The 22080-nt window shown below is 50.4% G+C and overlaps 1 protein-coding gene across 3 annotated transcripts; it reads right to left on the reverse strand.

Annotated features, from left to right (window-relative positions):
- Positions 1 to 1495: 1495 nt before the first annotated feature.
- Positions 1496 to 22059, reverse strand: LOC142761715 (uncharacterized). Of its 3 annotated transcripts, XM_075886183.1 has the most exons (4): positions 21973 to 22059; positions 18377 to 18406; positions 7758 to 7921; positions 1974 to 2130 (listed from the first exon to the last, which is right to left on the reverse strand). In XM_075886183.1, the coding sequence occupies exons 3-4, from the start codon at positions 7896 to 7898 to the stop codon at positions 2104 to 2106; spliced, it is 168 nt and encodes a 55-aa protein (XP_075742298.1). In that variant the 5' UTR covers positions 7899 to 7921; positions 18377 to 18406; positions 21973 to 22059; the 3' UTR covers positions 1974 to 2103. The 3 variants fall into 3 exon arrangements, with proteins under 3 accessions (XP_075742297.1, XP_075742298.1, XP_075742296.1); XM_075886182.1 differs by lacking the exons at positions 1974 to 2130; positions 18377 to 18406 and adding an exon at positions 1496 to 1593; XM_075886181.1 differs by lacking the exon at positions 18377 to 18406 and having other exon boundaries at positions 1978 to 2130.
- Between the last annotated feature and the right edge of the window lie 21 nt (positions 22060 to 22080).

The raw sequence follows: 22080 nt of genomic DNA on the forward strand, positions 1-22080 counted from the left end.
CTTTTAAACACAAAATAAGCGAGAACGAGTCTGACGATAAAGCCGTAGGGAAAAAAAAAAGAACATTCGTGGAGCCTTCCAAGTCTGGGTGTAATTACGAAACAAAATAAATAAATAGAAAAAAAAACATTGTCCTCGCCGACAACGCCTTCAAAAAAAAAAAAATATTGGCAGCGTGCGAAGCCACAAGTCTCTAAGCAGAATGGAGAAGGAGACCACCGCCATTCCGGTGCTAAAGTGATAATAAGGAGATACGCTTTAGACCACGAAGAATAATCGCATAAGGAAGCGATGCGTCGTCCATTTCAAAGGATCTATGCACGGAGTTCTTGAAGTAATGTTGCAGGGCCTATACGTTGCACAGTACTCTCAACATAGGCAGAATAGTAAGAGGCATTAGAAGGGAGTAGGAACAGACAGAAGAGTGGTTGAAAAAAAAATGCGGCTAAACAAAAAGAAAACAAATACGGTGCCCAACAAATATCCAATGAAATGCATTTTTGCTCCTGCACATAAAATAAGCTAAGACCAACAATGCCAGCAGCAACTGGTAGCTACAGGTGCAGCTGCATCTGCAGCTACCTGCCTGTAACAGCTAGCTACCATACACGTGCAACACAGATTTCAAGACAAAAAAAAAAAAAAGCACGTGAACGCTGGCAGGTACACGTAGCTGACAACGTCCACGGCTAGAGGTAGCAGCAGCAGCCGATGAAGGCTGTCGATGGCTACCTTTAGCAAGGTACGAACGACACATAACAAGAAAATACTATTCGTCCCTCTACCAGACCGCTTTTGCGTAGCGTTACCGTTTTAACGATGCCGCCCTGCCAAGCGCTATGTGCGCAAAAACGCCTCTGTACTGCGGCACAGAGTGCATCTTGATCGAGCGGCAACGGTTAGCGCGATAATGCTGTGACACGCAAATATATATATCACCAATAGAATCGAACAGAAATGTAGAGAAGTATCAGCAGTACAATGCAATAATGCTGACGCAGCAACAGAAAACTCAACAGAAACACGTACACTGCTCGAACAAAGGCAACATATCCACTTGAATCAGTTGCGAATATATACTATAATAAACAACAGAGAGATATGTCGAGTTTCAAGAAATTACGAATAAACTAAATTGCATGCGCTTGCCTCGGACGCTAAAGTAAGCAATTGCACTGCATTATCGAAGCTTTAGGCAATAAGATAAGTGAGAACACCCACAAAATTGTCGTGTGCACAAAAAAGCAGCAACCCAGAAGAAATTTGGGCAGACTGGTGTGCGAGAGCGGGGCGAATGAACATCAAAATGCAAAAAAGCAGCAACACTGCCAATAATCTGGCGCTGTAGTTAAAATGCCACAATCTCTCGCGCGGTTAATAGAGCATGCGTTCAGTCCGTTTGGCGCGGTAATAAGGCCACCACAGGGGTATAACTAGCACTGTCAGCAAACACACTCAGCAGGCAGAGAGGGCGCGAAAAGGGCAGACAGAAGGGCGTGCAGTGATTTCCGAGAAGTACCAGAGACCATGCTGAGGGCACTGACGAAGGTCGAGGCGCGCGCGTTCCTAGCTTTGGCGGGCATTGTGAGGGACCTGTAATGGATGTCGCGAGCGGAAAAGGCTTTCAGGGCACCGCAGTCAGTGCTTGCGAGATTCACGGCTGGCTGATGCGAGGACCGGGCCTGGCCCACGTGCGGGGAAGTCAGACGCCAGGGGAGAAACGTGTCAGGTGCCGAGTCTACACGTCAGGTGCCATAAATCTCTTAGCGACATCGTGTGCTGACTGCGGGGAAAAACTTTTACGCTTTTTGTTTTTTCTGAACGAATGGTTAAATGGCAAACGTCTGTGAGTAGAAAAACGGCAGGCTGCAATTCCCGTGTTACGCAAAGGCACGCCACTACACACAGCGACTGCATTCACACGGGTGGCAAGGCACGAACATGTAAAATGCACAGCTCATACTGGTGACTAGCGCCCCCGCGATACAGGGCGTTCACAAGCGGGCGTTCTCACAAGGAGTGGTTTTGGGAGAGAGAGCTTACAAAGAGCAGAGGCGAGCTTCATCCCGCGAGCCATCATCAACGATCGCCGCCGCCGCTGCCTCAGGCCCACGTCTCCAAATTGCAGAGCTAGCGGAGGAGGAGGGGAGTGTTGGGTGGGGAGGACAGACAACAAAGCGTGGAAGCCCACGGTTAGTCTTCTTTCGACGCCTCTGACGAGAGCGACAGAGACACGACACGGCACAAAAGGGGGTCAACAACACGGGTCTCCAGCAAGGCGCCTTGACCGCCCCTCCGGTCTGGCTTACAGACCCTGCCTAACAGACGTGGGCCCTGGAGACAAGAGCGGCTCCTCCGCGAACGCCCACTCGAATACGCCATCAGGGGGTTTTAAAGAGTACTGCGGCCGCCACGCCGTACACGACCACGTTTTATTACTGCGCATAGCGCAGGCAGAGAACTCCACGGGATTTGACTCAAGTCATGTAGCAGCTGCCCACCTATGCATCCTAGATCACCAGTGTCGCACACAATTTATCTATATAGCTTAAAACATATTTTCCCCAAGGAACATCACAAATTGGCGACGCCTATCGAACTAGCTGCCTGTACACCTGTGGTGCACATATCTAACATAGCTACAACGGCTACGTGGGCCCCTAAGTGGGGACGCATAAAAATGTACGCTCAGGAAACGCTCAAAAAACATTTGTTTTTATTTCACAGGCAATTCAAGCTTCTGGTAATGACGAAGGTAGACAATATGCAAACCTAGCCCCGATGCGAGCCCCAAAACTTCGGCGCGCCGAAACGAGTCTGACATGACGACCATCAACGCTGCCGACGAGCGTTGAATAAGAGAATCCTGCGCTCTGAGATTAAGTACCTCACGGCGTACCGAGGTAGCAAATGGAAGTACAAGTTGGATATGAAAGATAGAACACCACGCGCGTTTCGATCAGCCTCGGAAGAAGCGTTGTTAAAGCCAGCGTTCCACCTGAAACAAAACAGCGAAAACGCGATCGCGGGAGTGTGGGCGGGTGTGGGTAGGTGGGAGGCCTTACGAAAGTTCACCTGCTTCTATACTCGCTCGAACGGGTAAGTTGAACGAGACAGCGGCAGTATGAACAAGCAGGAGCTCTGAGAGTAAACGACGCGAAGAGGGGTTAAAAGGGGGGGGGGGGCAATAGAGACGTAAATCTTCGCCTTCTGTAAACTCGGATGCGACGCACGCGCCTCCTGGCAGCAGCGACGCAAGCACGACGGTTCAGTTCGTCCAAAGAGAAAACACCGACGTGTATATAGAAGGCAGGGACTGCGGCGGCGCGCAACAAAGGAAAGCTTGTTAGCAGCGGCTTCTCAGAGGAAAAGAACAAAGCAAAAACGCAGAGAGAGAGAGAGAAGACGCAGCAGTGTTGCGGAAAAAGAGGCGCAGGGGGAAGGGCGCGCGTGTGTGCGTGCTCGGCCGTTAATGGAAGGCGGACGCCGGGGCCTCGGAGAAAAACCCGTAACCGAGGATTAACGCCGGAGTCGGTCGCCTCCCGTAATCCCTCCCGCGCCGCTACTGCGCCTACTACAAGAGTGAGCCAGCGCTGTTATTGCCTCACTCTTTGCCCCCCCCCTTGTTGTCTCTACGCTCGAAAACAAGAAGTAAAGCGAGAAAAAAGTAAGCGGACGGAGGAGAGCTCTTGTTTTGCGCGGCAGGCAACAATAAAGAGCAGAAGATGTCGCGGCCGAGAGAGGAGGAGCGGCGGCACATGCGGCTAATCCGCTTTCGGGACGCTGCTGGCCGGCTTTTGCGGAGTTGCGGCGGCGTTGCAGAGGAGAGCGCCGCTAAGCCGAGAGAGCTTTGCCGCAACAGGGCGCCCCTGATCGTCCCTACCACTCTCTTAAGAGAGAGACCACCGCGCTCGGCAGAACGAAAGAAAACAGAAGCTGAACAAGAGGACCGAGGAATAAAAAAGAATCTTACAGAAAAAAAAAACAAAGAATCGCAGGAACGAGGTAGACGTGTATGCGGTTTTTCGTCGTGGTTAGAGAGACAAGGGTATCCTCCACCACTAACAAACCGGGCCGCTTTCTTTGCCGCCCCCGAAACGAACATATAAAAAAGGCAAAGTTGAACAGGTGCGCCGCAATGCACAGTTCCAGTGCGCCACTTTTGCCTCTCCCGAGAAAGTCACGGCGGACACGCGTCCATCACGCGCGACGGGCCGAACAAACGTGCCGCGACTATTTTACTGCGCTCCCTTCGTGCTCCCAGACAAACTGCGCCAAAACACCAGGCTGTGAGGTGCATTCGTAGCGTTGCAGGCTATGCACACGTGGCGACGTCTGCGAGCATCGCAAACGACCTGCCTGCAGTGCCGAACGCCGACGATGTTCACATCAGCGTCGCCTCTCTTCACCCGTTTTACTTCGCAGCGCATGCACTCACAACAAGGTCTTGTGTCACACCTGCTTGGAAACAATGAAGAGCTCCCGACTGTTACCACGTTTCGCTTTTCCATCATCACTGCGGGATTGTAGCGCAAGTGGGCCTTTAGGTAAGCGTTGGTCGTAAAGGTGTTTTAAGCACCGTCGCTAAGCTCACATCGCATACTGTGGCACCGTTTAAATCGCAGCGACGGGAGGAAAACGGCGGGCGCCGACGAGAGCATTGACAGCATTGGCGCAAGCAGAGCGCCCGCAAAAAAATCACGTCGGTTCACCACACAACGTTCATCACATCCGCCCCACTTTCTCATCTCTCTAGAATACACTTTGTGACAGTTCAAATAGTACACCGGCCACAGCTTATCATCTCTGTGAGACTACTTATCAGAGAAACCACCAGCCATTCCTGGGCGCGCGTGTCCGCCGAGAAACGAACACACACATTCCAAAGACGCGCACACAGACAACTATGAAGAGCCTCATACAGCGGTAGTTTTGCTTTTAGAAATCCTCACGGCCGCTTATAGACTACACGGAACTTCGGCCACCTTCGAAAGCATTCTATGTGCTCGTCCGCCTTTCGTTCAACGATGAAAAACACAAGACCCGCGGATGATGGGAGGCCGACAGCGCCGCCAGACTTTCATTACTTTTACTCGTTCACTTGGAACGCCTCAGGCGCTGAAGCTATAAAGTCGAACATGAGATACATCCTTCTAACTACAACCCGCCAAAGTGCACCACTGGCGTTGATCAGGAAAAGCAAGCGTCGTAACGCACTTCTGATACCTCGGTGCTGGAACGCCACGGCGAGCGGCACCGAGTCCGCCGCTCATTGGCTCACAGTGAACCCGGATAGAAAACGTCGGCCCTTTCCCATTTTCCAGTGCTGCCCTCTGCTGCTTCCGTAGGGAAACCCGGTATCGCCAAAGCGAAAGCCTTCGAGAGGTGCTTCTCGATTTTTCCCGCTAGGGGCATGGGCGCATGAGCCGTGGCATCGTGAAAACAAAACAAACAAAAAAAGGCCGATGGAACCGACCACGGGTCGTATTCTGAGACGGTAAGTTTCGGCAACAGCATCCCTAAGCGGGACGGAAAATCTCGAGTGTCGAACGATTGAAGCGACTACATGACCACCATTGCTCAACCAGCCAATCAGCGACGGTACCGCCAACTCAGAATACGGCTCCGGTCTCAGTGATTGGTAGGCCGCGATAGCACATTGGAAAAAAACTTCGATTACTTCAACCTTGCTCGAGGCCGCATTCGAGATAGAAAAATGCCGCGCAGCGCATTTGAAGAAAAAAGAAAAGACAGCACAAAATAAGCAGAGCGAATGCTTACACTGCCCAACTCGCGAAGCTGTTCGTCAAGACAATAAAACTAGACTGAAAGGGCAAATATGTTTACGTTGATCACCGAGTGCGGCCTTCACAACCAGTCAACAGAGACTATGGCGTAGCTGAGGTGAAGCTCTATCAGCGTGAATGAAAATCACTGCACCGCACATCTCAAGGCGGCACAGCGTAAGAACCAAACGTTGCAAGATGTTTATACACTGCGGTCTGCAGCCTTCAGCCAAGGCGGCCAAACATTACGAGTGCCACTTTTGATTCCAAGAAAGCAAAAAAAAAAAATTACGCGGAACAATTGATAGGTTGTCCTTGCTGGTTTGGGAGGCCTAAAATCGAACTGTGCGAGCTCTATCTACTAACGCTCGTTAAATCGTGATCGCTCCATACATTCCCAGGACAACCCGATGTGTCGGTCAGAGTGAACTAATGTGCTGCGTCCTGCAGTACACAACGAACGCGTCAAACGATCATTAAGCCATGTTACAGCGTCGCGGTCAACTTGAAAGGGAGGAGCTTCGCCTAGCGAATTTCTCGTCTAAAAAAAAAAAACGAAATCTGGCACGAGTCTTTGCGTACTTTAAAAGAAATAGTACGGCTTTGTAATCAAGGATGGTACTTAAATTTAAGTGAACTTCGGCCCTTTTGCATTCAATAAATACCTGTTTACTTTAAATGAATTTCTCACGGAAAGCTCTTTTCTTGACAGGAATAAACAAGGAGGTTTTCAAAAAGAAAAGTGCTGGATTGGAACCTCATACAACGCCTTATTGCTGATAGTAAAGCCAGCGCTTGTCCATCATTTATCACTAACACATGTCATCTTAAGGTGGTACCCGCCAAGAGGTTCTAGTGGTTTTGCTTTGATAGTGCAAAAGCTATGTTAACTGTATAATAAGAGACAATATTTGTCGACGAAAGCAACATACCGAGATGAGTATTGATGACTTGATCTTTTATAAAGTTTTCGAATACTGAATTTGAGGAAACGAGAACGAAAACACACGTTGAACAGTGTCTGCTCACAAAAAAAAAAAAAAAATGCCGTATTAAACTTGTTGGACGTCGGAAGACAACAATTCCTTATCTTCACTCAATGCTAACTTTTCGTTTTACCCTTCCCAAAATGGCGGCCACAGCCGCCATCTTGAAGCGGGTACGGCTCCACTGTCGAGGCATAATTTCCAATCCAGCAATTCTTTTTAAACCTGTTGGAGAAAACGCCATGTTCAGCGTCTGATTTTTGTTTTTTTAACTGTGATACATGTTTCTCTCCTTATCGCTGACCTGTCGCTAAAGTCACCTTGGGGTGCGGGTGGTTCGAAGAAGAAGAAAAAACAAAAGTTCTACGTTCTTGATTTTCCGTTCCTCATCTTAGAATAAGCTTTTCTCCTCAACTACACCCTGACGCCCCAATTATTTGTCCAATTTTACTGGTAGGCACGTTCCAGAAAGTGTATCCACGGTTGTTGGTCCTCGACTGCGCGTCTAATGGCCCCTCCTACAGGGCCGCGCATTTCATCGCTGTAGCTCTGTCCAGAATTTCTATGGACCACGCAAGAATATTTAACAGATAAACGGTCTAAATCTAGCACCATTTCTCAAGGTGAATGACATGTGCGTAAGATCCAACGACACGAGTAATTCGAAGTGAAGAAACTTCGTTACGTATACAGCAAAAAGCTCTTCGCGCACAGCATGTGCTTGGTCTCAATAAGACAACAAAAAGGCCGCATACAGCCGAAAAACGATAAATATGGTGGGGAGTAAAGAAACAAAAATCACGAATACCATCCACCACTCACGACGTACTTTAACTATTCCAGTGCCAGATTTCCCTTTCACAATCTAGCGACAAAATAAAAACCACCACGACGAGGCTCGACGAGGACAGGTAGCGCAAGCGAAGACGCCGAGCTCGTAAGACACACGCTAGAATAAAGACAGAAGCCAGGTGGGCCGACTTACCTGCGATTGCACGTTGGCGCCCACGGCGTTCTGGTAGGAGTCTCCGCCGTTCATACTCATGTTGTACATGGAGTCTTGCGGGACGCCCGGCGGTGGTGGGCTTATCATAGGACCCTGCTGACCCTGCGTCGTCGGCACCATGCTGTAGGCTGAAGCGCCGGCCGCTGCGGAACAAAAGGGCAGGGGAGGAAGAAGAACAAAAAGACACAGTTGGTGAAGACTCCGCCATTGACGCCGTCGCGGTGCATGTCCGGCAACAAAACACATACGCACGCCTAGAGCAGCTGTGATAATGGGCAGTACCAAGGTCATGGCACTTTACACACGTGGCAGTGAGCATGCATGTGCGGTTCTCGTGCTACGATAGTCAAACGATGATTACGTTGATACGCGGAAGGCTGTCTATCACGTCATTCAGGGAACGTCCATCTTACAGATAAAAAGCTGGTCTTGCCCTTTTTCACTTCAATGTATTAGCAGCACTGCAGGAAAGTTGATCGCGCACCATTAAAAGAAACACAGTCGCCCTGCTCATCCAGCGAACTGCATACTCGCAGTTTACTTTAATGCTGCCCTGTAAGACAACAGCTAGGCTTACTGCTTGTCGACGCAAGCGTGCCAGTGGCTTAGGGGCTGTTTAAGTTCGACCGTTCGCATAATGACAAATCAAACGATAAGTTTTCAGCGGGCAAACCAAGAGCCCGCACCAAAACGTTCAGTTACGCTGTCCTTTCAATATTTACGTTCCCTCTGGCATAAATAAGAAAGGTGAAAGAGTGTGAGCGCTACGCCGAAATTGTAGCACAACCTAGATTTGCTGAAACGTTCCTGGAAAGAGTAACACTGCACCGAGAAAACAAACAACGCCAGGAGAGTGACGTAATGACATTCCCCTGTCGAGGCGAAGTAACTAACTTCCGTGCAACGTGCGGTACCACAGCAAATGACAAAAATAAGAAATATAAGCAGACCAGAAGTGGGAGAACGAGAGGGGGGGGGTGGAAGGCTATGGCAAGTAAAGCGCACGATGGGCCGCAGTAGTCGTAAGCTAGGATCGCCAAGAGAGGCAGGCCGCACAAAAGGCACCCCGAACGGATCACCAAGGAAAACCTCAGCGAGATCGGAATAAGGCAGGCCACGGGGACGGCCAAATAAAGGAGGACAAGGGTAGGAAAAACGAACAAGAAACGCGCTGAGGCGAGAAAGAAAGTGAACGCAACTGGCAGAAGCCGAAAACAGAGGACAGACCGCGTAAGAAGAAAAACAGAGCTGCCTATTGCGATGCCTCCCGTCCTGTGTGGCAATATAAGCAAGGGTACTTTCCCTATCCGGCCGGGGGGAGCCCGGCTCACTTTGAATGAGAAAGGCGCTAGAGAAAGCACTCGCCGGTCGCCAAGGAGGAAGCCCAACGAAAGAAGAAGCGAGGGTGCCTTCAGCCGGCATTGATTTGGCGACCGGAGGAGGCGAAAAGGCGCCGGAAGGGCTAATGGAGCAGCCGTCGCGTCGCCCTCCTGCGTCCCCCGCGTGACGGCCCCCCTTTTCCCTCGGCTGCTCCCCAGAGTTTGTACATACACACCAAATCTCCCAGAAGGCCCGTTTTCCTCAAGCTGCCTACACCCCCCCCTCCCTTCTCCCTTTTCACCATACTCTGAAACCTACACACGAAAACCAGCTACATAGGTTATGAGAATGCGATAGCCAGCCAGGGCCAAAACTGAAATTAGTGGCCTATGGAATAAATGATCGGAACGGGAGACGCATCCTTTTTTTTTTTTCAATTCCACCAGCTTACCTTCAAGCCATGCAGTACACCTGCTCCTACACTGCGTCCAATATCGCTTCCTTAGTTTGATTAGGAAGTCCCTATACATAGTCCCTAGCGTCCAGCTCGAAACACGCAATGCCACAATGAAACGATTTTACTATTACGAAAATTCGTTCACGAAATTGCAGATAGAGCGGACGACGCCATCGACGAAAGGACGACGCAATTTGCAGTCTTTGAGGCCTGAACTCAAATACACAAGAGTGTATATACTACAAAATGTAAGCATAGATCGTTACACGATACGGGCGTGCAACGAAACAGTCCACATTAAGAGCGGCGAAACTAACGGCAGCATAATGTGTTTGCGAAGGCGAACGTGCCACTTGAATAAAAAGCGTCGAGGGACCAGTAGGAGCGTTTTGTCGGGCACGATATCCAATGTGAGCAGTGTTGTGAAAGCGTTTTTCATTCCACTTGCCAGTCTACGCCAGCAATGTGCGGATGTGCCCAAAATGATAAGTACAGTATGAAATTATTAACATTAATGCAAGTTGGTTATTACACTGAAACTGCAGTAACAGGCCCTATACAATAATTTTAGCTTTCGACCAGGTTATTCAACCAAGTCTAAAAGATTACGACAACTGCGCTTTGCACAGCCCGCAAGCAGAAGACGAAGTTATAACTAAACGCGGCTCGGTCAAACTCACACGGCAAAGCCCGTCGCCCGCTCCCCTACGTAGGTGCCCAGAGGAGTAGTGCGACTCACAGGGAAGGTTGCTAGGTGTACGTATACACAACAACGGATTACTCCAGAACTCGTCAGCGTGGGCAGTGTGAAAACGCACACGTAGAGCAACAGCGCAGGTGCACATTAAGTAAGAAAATTTTATAGGCTGCAATGTGTTTCGCAGCTGCTGGCTCATACGTGCTGCTACGGAGTCCCTGATGGTGGCTATAAGCGACGCGTAAAAAAACTTGGCCACCGGTGGGAAAATATGCTCGCCTGTTCGAGGTGTAAACACCCACGTTAGATGAAAAGTGAGGGCTACCTTACGCTTCGATGCAGCATTTGATTGCACTGCATCGATTCAGTTTAACACGATGCTTCGTGAAGTGTCTGTTTCCTACCCAAAGCCCGGCCATTATAAGAGATAAACAAATTTGAAGAGAACCGAGCACATGCAAATGTTTCAATGCGGGATCAGCAGAAGAGATGCCGGATGAGGGACATCACGGGAATCGGCCACGCTCGGGGAAGACGCGCAAATAAGCGGACGCCAGCCAGACGTCGGCGCAACCCGATTCGACACGATATCAAGGGAAGAGCGCCAGAAGGACGGTTCAATTTGTCAACAGCGCGCGACGCGTTGCCCCCGTCAGTGGCGAAAATAAATTCGCAGTATTGTTTTTCTCCCCACCTCCCTCCTGCTCCTTTCAGTTTTCATTAGTAAAAAAAAAAGTGACATCTCGGAGCCAAGCTAACTCATACACCGGCGGACGAAATAGATACAGCACCAGCCACTTGAAGGCTCCGCCGGATTGCACTTTTCATTCTTGCCGCTACTGAAAAACAGCATTTCGTCAACACAACGCCGCTGCTGTTACGTGGGACCATCGCTCGCGCATTTATTTTTCCACTTGTAAATTTCTTTTTCTCCCCATCTTCACGAACTTAGGAAAGCAATCCGAGGCAGCCCGAACTCAGGCGCGCACTCGGCGTGTGGAAAGGCGGAGACATTGAAAAGCTTTCGGCGAAATTGGACGGCTCGTCTTGAAAATAGGGGGTAGAGCGGGGGACAAGGGGTAGCGGGCCAAAGGGACCGAGAAGGAAACACAAGCATGGCAACCTTGAGACTGGCTAGCGTCGCCGCCAAGCCATTCTCCTTTCCTCCTCGTTCTGACACCGTGGCGTGAACACACAAAAGAGAGAGAAAGAGAGGGGGAACGGTCGCCGCCGCACGTCGGGTCGCAAGGCGCCTGCCCGAAAAAAAATTTATACGGGACATCAATCGCGATCAAGCCTAGCCGCGCCTCACACGTGTATACGCACGTTTGCCGCCGCGGTGGCAGAGGACTTGCAGGTCTTGATAGTGTGCGACCCTCATCGCCTTGCCTACTTATCACACTTTTTTTTTGCAGAACTGAGAAAGAGGTCCTCAAAATAAAAAAGAAAATAAAGCAATAAATGTTAGGGGGGGGGGGGGCTATGGATGACGGGACATCGCAAAAAGAACAGAAAGCCACGGCCAGCTTGTTTAGCCTAAGAGGCAGCACTTTAAAAAAACACTGTCAAAATAGAAGAGTGAGAGGTACGAGCACACTTCGAAGCAGTCGTCTTCGGCCTAGACGAAGCTGTCGGAAAAGAAAAAAAAAAAAAAACTCAGAACGCGAATTGAAGCACATAGGCAGTGGGCCACGCTATTGCGTAATGGACAGCAGGCGTCTTGAAGAAAACCGAGCTTCGGAAAGTCGGGGAACAGAACACGTTGATGAAATAAATGGACAGTGCGGGGATAACATTTCGCGAAAAAAAAAAAAAGAAAACGATTCCCAGCATTCCTCAGATGAAGCCGTTCGAGGAGAGAAGAGGAGCTTACACGGTGTCCGGTAAGCAGGCAAACACTCCGAAGCAAATTTCATCTTGATGCGGAAGTCGGCGGGACGGGAATTCGAATCCCCCCCCCCCCTTCCCAGAAAAAAAAACGGACGGATGCGACCCCCGTGGAGCCCGATGTTGAGAAAGGGCGAGCTTCAAAGACAGCCCACGTCTGCGGACAACCGAGCCCAGGGTAAACATGAAGGATGACACTAACGGCAGTCAAATGATCACCCACTACTGGCGAGAGTGCAAAGCTTACGAACCGACAGCGTTTAGATACGACAGAGAGAGACCACTGACGTGCTGAAGTCTTTAACCACGCAACGGAGTCAACTTGGCCCGACATCGACCAACCAGCGCTCGACGAACGCAAACTAACGCCTTTTAATTAGCCCTCGATATATTGCAAATGCGAAACTATGCAAAATATTACTGCAATATCGAAAGTTTGGAAATTTCGATTACATTGCTTTCATGCTCTTGCTATACTAAATCTTATCTGCCTGCCCACTATAACGTTCGCGAACGGGCACTTTTGAGTGTCGACTCACGTATTCGTACACACTACGCACGCTCTCGATTTGTTTTCCCTGTGCATTACAGTTACTCGCAGTACAACAAAAATAAACGCAGAAAAAGTTCTAAAGCACAACAAAAAGAAAGTCTCCGCCCGATATGGCAGCCAATATTAACTAGAGTGAGACATCAAGTGCACACTGGTACAACCTACACCCAACTCACGAGACAGACGACGGCCGAACAAAGAAGGAAAAAACGAGTAAAGAGTCCCGTGAGACCTTCCCGTAACGCAAGAACACGTCAACAACGCACAGTGTGTGTGTGTAGGGGGGGGGGGGCAGAGTGTGACGCGTCAGGATTGGGAGGTGAGAGGAGGATGGGAGGCTGAAATTTCTTCCCGCATCGCGCGCTTGCAAAACATTCGGTGGAAGTGCCTATATAAAAGAGCCCGCGTCTCTGAATTTCCCGCCATGCCCGCTCACATCAGCAATATCAGCAAAGGGGGCGAACCCCAATTTATACACACAAAAGTGCAGCCCAAGCTTCCAGCGGCGGCTCCTGCTGGTATGGGTAGCTGGGTGAATGCTCGCCGGCCCATCGCAAAATGGAATGGAAATGAAGAAATCCCGCCGTCTTCCATCTCTGCTAGTCAGTTTTAGGGATTGACATGGGAGAGACGAGGTTCTTTCCTTTTTTTTTCCAAGCGAGAAAAGGAAATGCTTGGCAGTACATGCGCAGTGCGGGATGTTTATACGGAGGAGCTAGCTTGGAACCGAACGCAGAAGAGTGCACGCAGCCACCGGAAGAGACTAGGCAGCCCTATTCTGCAAAACAATCTCAGAAGAAAGCTAATCACTGGACGAAGCATGAAGGCGAACGTATCTGCTGCCACATGGGGCAACCGAAATACAACACAAGCCTACTATCTCAAGCTCTCATGACAGCTTAGTGCGACGCCTTGTCGCCTTGTTTTCTGAGACAGCGTCCGCTATCTTAAGGGTTGATCATGTTACTGACTACGTTAGACAGGTAAGCGAGATACTTGCGAAGACACGATATATGGATACACATTAAGAAGTGGACTGATTTTTGGCATTTAACGTCCGAAGATCACCATGTGAGAGACGCCGTATAGTGGAGAGCACCGGAAATTTCGACAAATGGGGTTCTTTAACATTCACCCAAATCGGAGCACACGGGCCTACAAAATTTCCGCTCCATCGCAAATGCAGCCGCAACAGCCGGGATTCGATCCTCGACCTGCGAGTCAGCAGCCGAGTACCTAGACCACCGCAGCGGGGTCACATTAAGAAGTGCTGACCTGCCTGAAGCGAACAGCTCAAACGGTGTAGCTTGCAAATGCGATAAGCGGGAGCATTATACAAGAATTTCTACTTTTGAAGCGGATGCAAATCAACGATGCGTGTGCTTGCAAGTTTCTTTGTCCATAATAAAAAGAGAGTGTAGTGCTGCGACAAGCATCTCATGACGTGCCACCTGTATTCACACGTCGCAAGACTCGTCCTTGGTTGGTAGAGTGAAAAGTGGACGTAACGAACGAATAAATACAACCAGAAACGACATTTATCGTTTTCTCTTTTTTTTTTTTTTTACGCTGAATGGCGCACAGAAAGCCCGCGTACACTGGACGAACGAGACCCGCTGATTCGGGGCCAGCGAAGAAATGACGAGGAACGAGGCCCCCTTGCACGTAATTTGCCAATAAGTTAAAAAATAAAAGCAGCACTGAAAGGGATCAACAAAGCCAATCGGGCCTCAATGCCCCCCCCCCCCCCTTTCATTTCCCTAGCATAGTTTCGATTCTCAAGTTTCCGACCCTTCCCATCGGGCCTTCGACGTCAAACTGTTTGACGTATTAATCCAGATAGCCCGAGGGTTCTTGCTCCCCCTTCCTGCGCGCTTATTTGGACTGACACACCACCCTCCTTTCCAGATTCGTTTTCCGGAATAGAAAGAACATTGCGAAGGGAGAGAAGCAAAAACAGAGTAAATGAGGCTGGGGGGAGGTGAAAGGGTTCCTTCAGTGATTGCCCCAAGTAGCGGCCCCGCCGAGATGATGAGGAACGGAGTGGTTACGGCCGCCTTCGGCGCCGGTTAGGTCTAGCACGAGCTATAAGCTCTTTCCGCTCGAGAACCAACGCCCATTTGCTCCGTTCACAAAGTGGCTCGCCTGGGGCGACTCTTTCCCGAAATAAGCCTCCTACGTCGATCCCTGATGAGAGACGCGGCGTGGCCGCAAGTCAGAACTGTTATTGTCGTCGTGCGTCGTAAAAACTGCGACGAGCGGCACGAGCGATGAGAGGAATGGGCGACATAAGCACTTAGAACAAAGAAAAGACAGCTACAACAAGGGGCGCCGGTCGATACTTTTCCTCGATACCTTTCCGTAACAATAAACATTTCTCTCGATACTTCTAATGCTCTCGCCCGCTTTGCATGCGCGCACGGCTAACAAAACGATTTAGACAGCACTCTCAAATTACTCCAAGCTTAGAAATACGAGCAACGCCTTCACGAAAAGGGACCTGGTTTGGTAAAACACGCTGGTTGCTTTACTTTCAGAAGGCGCCGCGACGTCCCCACTTATTCACGCCGGCCGTTTCAAGACCCTTTAAACCTGAACAGCTGGTATGTGACACAGTGGCCACTGGCCCATTCGGTTCACCGCGGTGACGCAAGCGTGAACTGGTTGAAATACGAAGTGTACCTGGCGAATAGCGGGCGACGGAAGAAAGCACGGAGGCGCTTCAGGGGTGGGCAAGAGTAAAAAAAAAAAAAAAGCAAAGCGGCAGCAACAATCGATTGCCGAGTGGACAAAAATGCAACCTTATATTCCACCTCAACGGCAGTGGGAGTGCGTGGCCAAATGGAGCGCAATCGACTCGAAGCCACCACCAAACCACTCCGAGCAGACACGGCGCGCCGCACTCGTCCCGCAGCTATATACAGGAGGCATCGAGCGACCGCAAACACACGCGGCCTCCGCATGCAGGCGCGCTTGACCCTCACTGCAGTACAAGGCTGGCAGGGGGAAAGCCGTGGCTTTAATAGACGCCACGTCGGGACTAATTAGCATCCCGTGACCGGGGCCAGAAACCGGGCATAGACGGGGTGAGCAAAGCAGCCTCTGAGATCGAGGGCGAAGGTTGTAAGAGGCCTTATACCGCGAGGTGGCCACTGCCATCATTAGTCGGATGGGAGTGGAAGCTACCGCTTTGCAGGCACAGACTGCTGTAGGCGTTGTAGTGTGCTCATACCGCGACAAGAAAGCGCTTACTGAGTACGCACAGAGCTCGTTTGAGGATGAAAACAGGGTACGCGAATGGGCGACGACCATCAAAACTACCAGTGTAACACGCAGAAACACAGAGTTTGTCCAGTTGCAAAAAAGTTCGCTACAAAAAAAAAAAAAAAAACAACGCGAGGACGAAAAAGGAGCGAAACAGAGCGAACGCTTTTAAGCGCTCTGCACGGCCACTTGAACAAAACGTCAAATTTTGGCAGTCCTTTAGAGATGAGGTGAAAGAAGAGACTGAGAAAGAGCGGGGAAAAATACTAAAATAAATAAAGACAGAGAACTGCTTTATATACGAGTGCTACGCGCTGCAACTATAGATAGAAGGGACGCGAGCTCGTCAAGTTGCGGCCGATCACGTTGGACAACTGAAAGCTCTAGAATAACAACTATATAGTAACGAAAATTGAAAAAAAGGAGGAGGGTGGCAGCGAGGGGACTTTTCTTGAAAACCACGACTTTCAGATTTGAGAAATTTTAAAGAAAAAAATCTTGCACACACACACACACACACACACACACACACACACACACACACACACACACACACACACACACACACACACACGCACGCACACGCACACACACCTCGCTCAGTGCGACGAAGTAATTTGGTTTACAAAGACGTCCTCGTCATGGCAACAACAGCGGAGCATAATTTTATCATTCTTCTTATTCATTTTGCGCTTTTCTTTTTGGCGGTCATATAAAATAGGCGTACTTCGAAGAAATGTTTAGAAAATCAAAACTGCGCCATTCCTCGCGCAACGACAGCAGCAATCTCTCCGTTTCTCGTTTGCCTTCAACCAGAGACCATGGCATATAGCCGAGCGACTTTTGTCCACTTTGGAACATGCGCAAATATTCGCAAGTGCACGGAGTGAGGGCCAAAGGCGCGGGGACGCCCTGGAATACAAAAACGGCATAATGCGCAGCCATTCGTGGCTCACCGAACGAAGACGCCAACTTTCGGCCACTCGCTCGCTTTCTTTTGCCCTGTTCTCTTCCCCTGTTCATCTTAAGCTTCAAGAACGCGTAACAAGAAAACACTGGATGAAGAGAATCCCACCTTCCGTCACTTTAGCGAGAACGCATGAGCTTCTCGACGCAGTGGGAGAAAAAAAAAAAACATAGCATGGTAACAAAAACGAGTGGGCATGCGGTCGTCCGACAGCGGCTAGGGCGTGGGGGCGGCGGCAATTCGATGAGACACGTGTCTTTCGCACGAGAAATTGCATTGCAGAGAAGCGGGCGTCCTTCTTTGGCAACCTTTCCGAATGCAGCGAAGGCGAAAGCGGGGAAAAAAAAAAAAAACCCTCCACAGCTAGACGTAGCATACTATGACTGCGGGAGTGAAACACGCAAGCTGCGAAAAAATAAAAAATAAAAAATCACGAGGCCTACGACCAAGGACTGTACGAATGCAGGAAGGGACCGTCGAAAATTCCTGCAAAGAAGTCTGTCCGCTCTCATCACGTCAGAACGCGTGCGTCGGCAGAAGCAACAAACGACCAAAAACAAGCCAAGCGAGCCATGCAGCCACACAAGACTTGCGAGCTCCACTCCAGTAGCGGTGCAGCATGTACTATACGGGGCGGGGATTTATCGCATGCGGGGCGGCGCTGTTGCGCGCGACACCTACACAGACAGACTGGCCGCCGAGCGACTGAAAGCTAGACGATGTTGCGTTACGCGAACGTACTGTTCTGGGGTTCGTATGCGGATGGAGTAGCGCGGCTGCAAGTACAGTGAAGTTGGCCACAACGAGACCAGGTGGAGGCGAAAAATTACGAGGGGCGGTCGCCTAGCCGTCCACAATGGCGGCGGCTGCTTCAAGTGCAAGTTTACGCTATATATACACTGTGAGCAAGGATAGCTCACATCGCTCGAATTACTGAAACACGCGCTAAACTTGGTCCCAACGTGATATGCCAATTTTACTAAACAACACTTGATGGATACTGTCGCAGATAATGTCGAGCAGTGGGTCGCGTGAACTCCACTCAAATTCATAGGAGTACGTGCAGTCGCTTCTTCATTTAATTAGAATGTAAAAAAGGATAACCAGTGTAACGGCGCCTACGTGAATGGAATTTTTCGGGGGCCTGCGTCTACCATGGACTCCTTGGTGTAGCTTTGACCTCCATAGTCCACCCAAATTAGCCACACAGGATGAAGGTCTGGTTTGACGGTAAGCGTTTACGCATTCCCATAGACGACAGAGAGCCATCTACGCCGTCTCCTAAACGCACGCGGCCTGCTGCGGTAACAGTTATGTGCATGGCATAGTAAACCGAGGGCTGCCTGAATGAAGGGCGGGCAAAGATGGCGCCTCCCAAAGAGAGACGGGAAAAGAAGCAAGGAAGGGCGCTGCACTGCCATACGCGTGTATCACCATGCGCTGTTCCACTTACTATGTCTGTCTGTTTTCTTTTTCGGGAATGCTGAAAAGAGCAAGGGGATCAGAATCAGGAGCGCTGCACAACGGCTGATTCGCGCACCACACACTGCTACATTTACGTCGAACACCCTCGAACCTATAAGAGCGCGACACACTGGCAACGTGAACAACAGACAGACAGAGAGACACTGCCGCAGTTGCGAATGTTTACGTAATGCCGGCGTTGTGTGAAAGTGCTGCATCCATTTCTTACAGTGAAATATCAACACGCTTTTCAATAATCGCACAAAGGTCCGAGAATCTTTTTGCGATCCCTGGGTGACCATTATTGAACGCGTGACACAGTTATCAAATCTAGAATAAGGTCATCCCAGTGATGGAACATCAAAGTCTGGCGGTGGACGCCGAGGGTCAAAAAGGCGACGCCTGTCAATGGCCGCGGGGAGCCATATGCACGGAAAGATGAGAAAATGCTACTAGCTTCGCGCACGAGGCGTAGACGACTGCGAAAGAGAGAGAGGCAAGCCTTCTACGACTGGTCAGCACCACGTCAGAAACTTACTTAAGAAACGTGCAACACGCAAAGATAGAGTCTCCGTGTCGCGAACTCAATAATCCGAGAACAGCGAAACACCCGGTAAAGCTCTGCACGGAAGAAGGAAAGAAGGAAACAGCGAACACAAATATGAACTGAATAAATAAATAAAGAAAACCCAACAACAACTACGCAACTACGTGCTACGTAGGTGCATCACGGCAGAGCTTGGGTCGTCGTGCAGCGACATGCGACTACTGTCCGAGTCATACGAAACCAAGTACCTTCCAGGACCATGAAACAACCGCAAAACAAAGAAAAATAACAAGAAAAGAAAGAGACTGAGATACAAACGTTCGAATACGCCAGAGCGGCCGTGAGCCTGAAAAATTTCTCCGCGCACTCTTACTAATCTTGTTTTACGCTACAAGAGGGAGGAATGAGGTGGGTGGGGGCTCTCGCTTCAACCACGCGCTTTGGCGAACCCAGATAGCGGAGAAAACGGCCGCGGATCGCTACGGGTCTGCGTCTTGGAGCGCGTGAACCACGTCGACAAGCATTTGCAAGCGGACCGATAACGAGAACACGCCGCCAAACAACTCCGAGGGGAAGAGCGTTGGCGCACAGCCAGCCTACGGAGAGGGGAGTCACGTCAACCCCCCCTCCCTAGCCTTTACTCGCCTGAGAGGTGTGAGAGAGGCTTCCATGGATTTAGCTTTCTGGGTTCGCTTTTCGTTGTGTTATTTACAGCGATTTCGGATCCGTTCCCGTGGCGCGCACACACACGAGGCGGCGGCGCTTCTTCGCTCTTATATATCACGCACCTACACAAGCGCACGCGCGAATTACAGCAGCACCCAAAATGAGCGCTTCGCGGAGCACGAGCAACGGCCGCGCGTGCCGGAGCGGAGAAGAAAAAAACCAACAAAACTCTACAACAGCCCCGGGTGGAGGCAAATGCAGGAGAAAAGCACTCATTCGACTCGCATAGCCGATAGGACGCGCACGGCTCCGTGAGCGAGCGCTCTCCCAGCAAACGAAGAGGAAAAAAAAAAGTTTAGAGAGCCCTAATAAGGGGCATTCATGGCGGAAAACAAAAGAGGCGCACCACAGTTCTGCTGTTCCCTTGTGCATGCAGACGGAGAAGCCCGAAAGGCAAGAAAAAAGTAATAAAAATAAAAACGGCTAAAAGGGGAACGAAGAACGCGGTCGGAGACAAACAAAAGGATCCCGCCGCAAAACAAGCAAGCACACACACGCGGACGCGGTGAAAAGCAGTGCCTGCTCCTTATCGGCAAAACAAAAGCCGCGCCGTCGGCCCGAAAACGAGCACGCGCGCGCGTTTTCACCGCATCGAAGAGGCGCCTATTGCTTCTCCCGCCGAAACCTTTTCTTTCTTTTTTTTTCTGCCTGTTTTACCCTCAGCCTCCCCTGCACGCATTCGGCGGGTGGGCAGGCGGGCGCCGTCGAGCGTTCGATGAGCCTCCAAACACATGCATACATTACGGCGCGGCTCAAAGCACCGGTGCATCCCCTCGCTCTCTCACGGTTGCTGTTTCCCATGTACGCGCCATTGCTGGCGTTTTCCTTCAAACATTCCCTACGGCAGAACGCAAAAGCCCGAAACGATGAAAAAAAAAAAAAAACGACGTAAAAATCACTCGGACCAATGATCCCGGCAGCAAATGTATGCTGCTCGCGAAGACGGAGGGTGCGAGGAGAGAGAAACTGAAAGGTTTCGCGAGCGCGCACACAAACACTTTTACAGCACGCTGCGCACCCGTGCTTGTTTTTCACGAGCACAGAGAAAACGGAGGGGGTGTTGTCGAAGAAGAAGGCAGCATCGCAGAGGACGCTGCAAACAGAAAGAAACCCAAAACACCGCCGCCGCTGGCGCGAGAAGTGGCGAAAAATTGCTCGGCTAAAGTCTCGGGAGCATCGGCAAATACGGACCCCGCCGAGCTGGTGCCAGCGGCCGGCCGATAAGGCCGCCCGCGAGGCGCGAATAGGGAAATAGGGACGAGCGAACACATCCCGCGCGTCGTGCAGGAAACCTTCCGCTACGAGGAAGCGCGCGGTAAATGCTCATCGCGGGTCTCGGAACTTTTTCTTTTCCTTTTTCTTTTTTGGTTCTCCTTGTTCCGAACTTCGAAGCGTCCTATCAGCGCACGACACCGGTCGAATCGGCACGAACGAGTGGCGGCGAGAAGCACAAGAAAGTCTGCAGTGCCACATCACGCTTGGCTCTACCGAAGCAAAACGAGTACACTATTGAATTTTCGACGCTTTCGTTTTTGCTGCTTCACAGCTACGACACGGCTATAGGACGCGTAAACCAAGGAAGCCTCACAGCGACCTGGCCCGACAATCAGCCGCCTTTTCGTTACTCTTCAGTATCACAACATGCACTGGCTGAAAACACACGCAGATGCGGTTGCGCTACGCAGTGCACAACCGATGTTCCCTGCCCCACAAAAATGCTCGTTCAACGTTGCAAGCGCACATGGGCTTTAGGCCTCCAATCGCAGCAACTGCTCCGTTTTAACGGCTCACGGCTGCGCATGAAAGCGCACGTCAGACTACCCACTTCCAAAAAAATATATCACGGCATCCGCTCCCAAGTTAGCTTTCCAAACAAATCGCTTTGCCATGAATCCTGTCACTTTCGCGATGACTATAGCATGCCGCTACAAGATATACCATCTTCCCGTCACCCACCGGTCATATATAGATGCACTTCCTCATATCTATGTCGTTCGTCTATAGATGCATATTCCTCGCAGCTGAATGAATGAATATTTCAGTGCTTCAACAGATATAATTTCTTTCCTAGTGGTTTCTCGAACTAAATAGTTATCCGCGGCAGTCAGGGGAATCAAATAAAAGAAAAAGCGAGGGCTGTCCAGCAGCGGACCTGCCACAGCGTAGTACATACAAGTGGGCAGATGACGCCTAAGGCAAGCCTGCTTTTGCCGTGGGTACCACAGCGGTCAGGTCATTGCAAGAGCTTCGGTTACGCATCGCATCGGGCGTCAAAAGGAGGCATGCACCGACGGAGCAGGAACTGCACTTACCCTTTTTTGCTGCGTAGAGATTGGCCTCTTCTTGCGCTTTCCCTATGTTCTTCTTGTATCGTATCCGCTTGTTGCCGAACCAATTAGACACCTACACGAATGCCAAGA

Source organism: Rhipicephalus microplus, unplaced genomic scaffold (assembly GCF_043290135.1).
Source record: "Rhipicephalus microplus isolate Deutch F79 unplaced genomic scaffold, USDA_Rmic scaffold_1041, whole genome shotgun sequence".
Lineage (NCBI taxonomy): Eukaryota > Metazoa > Arthropoda > Arachnida > Ixodida > Ixodidae > Rhipicephalus > Rhipicephalus microplus.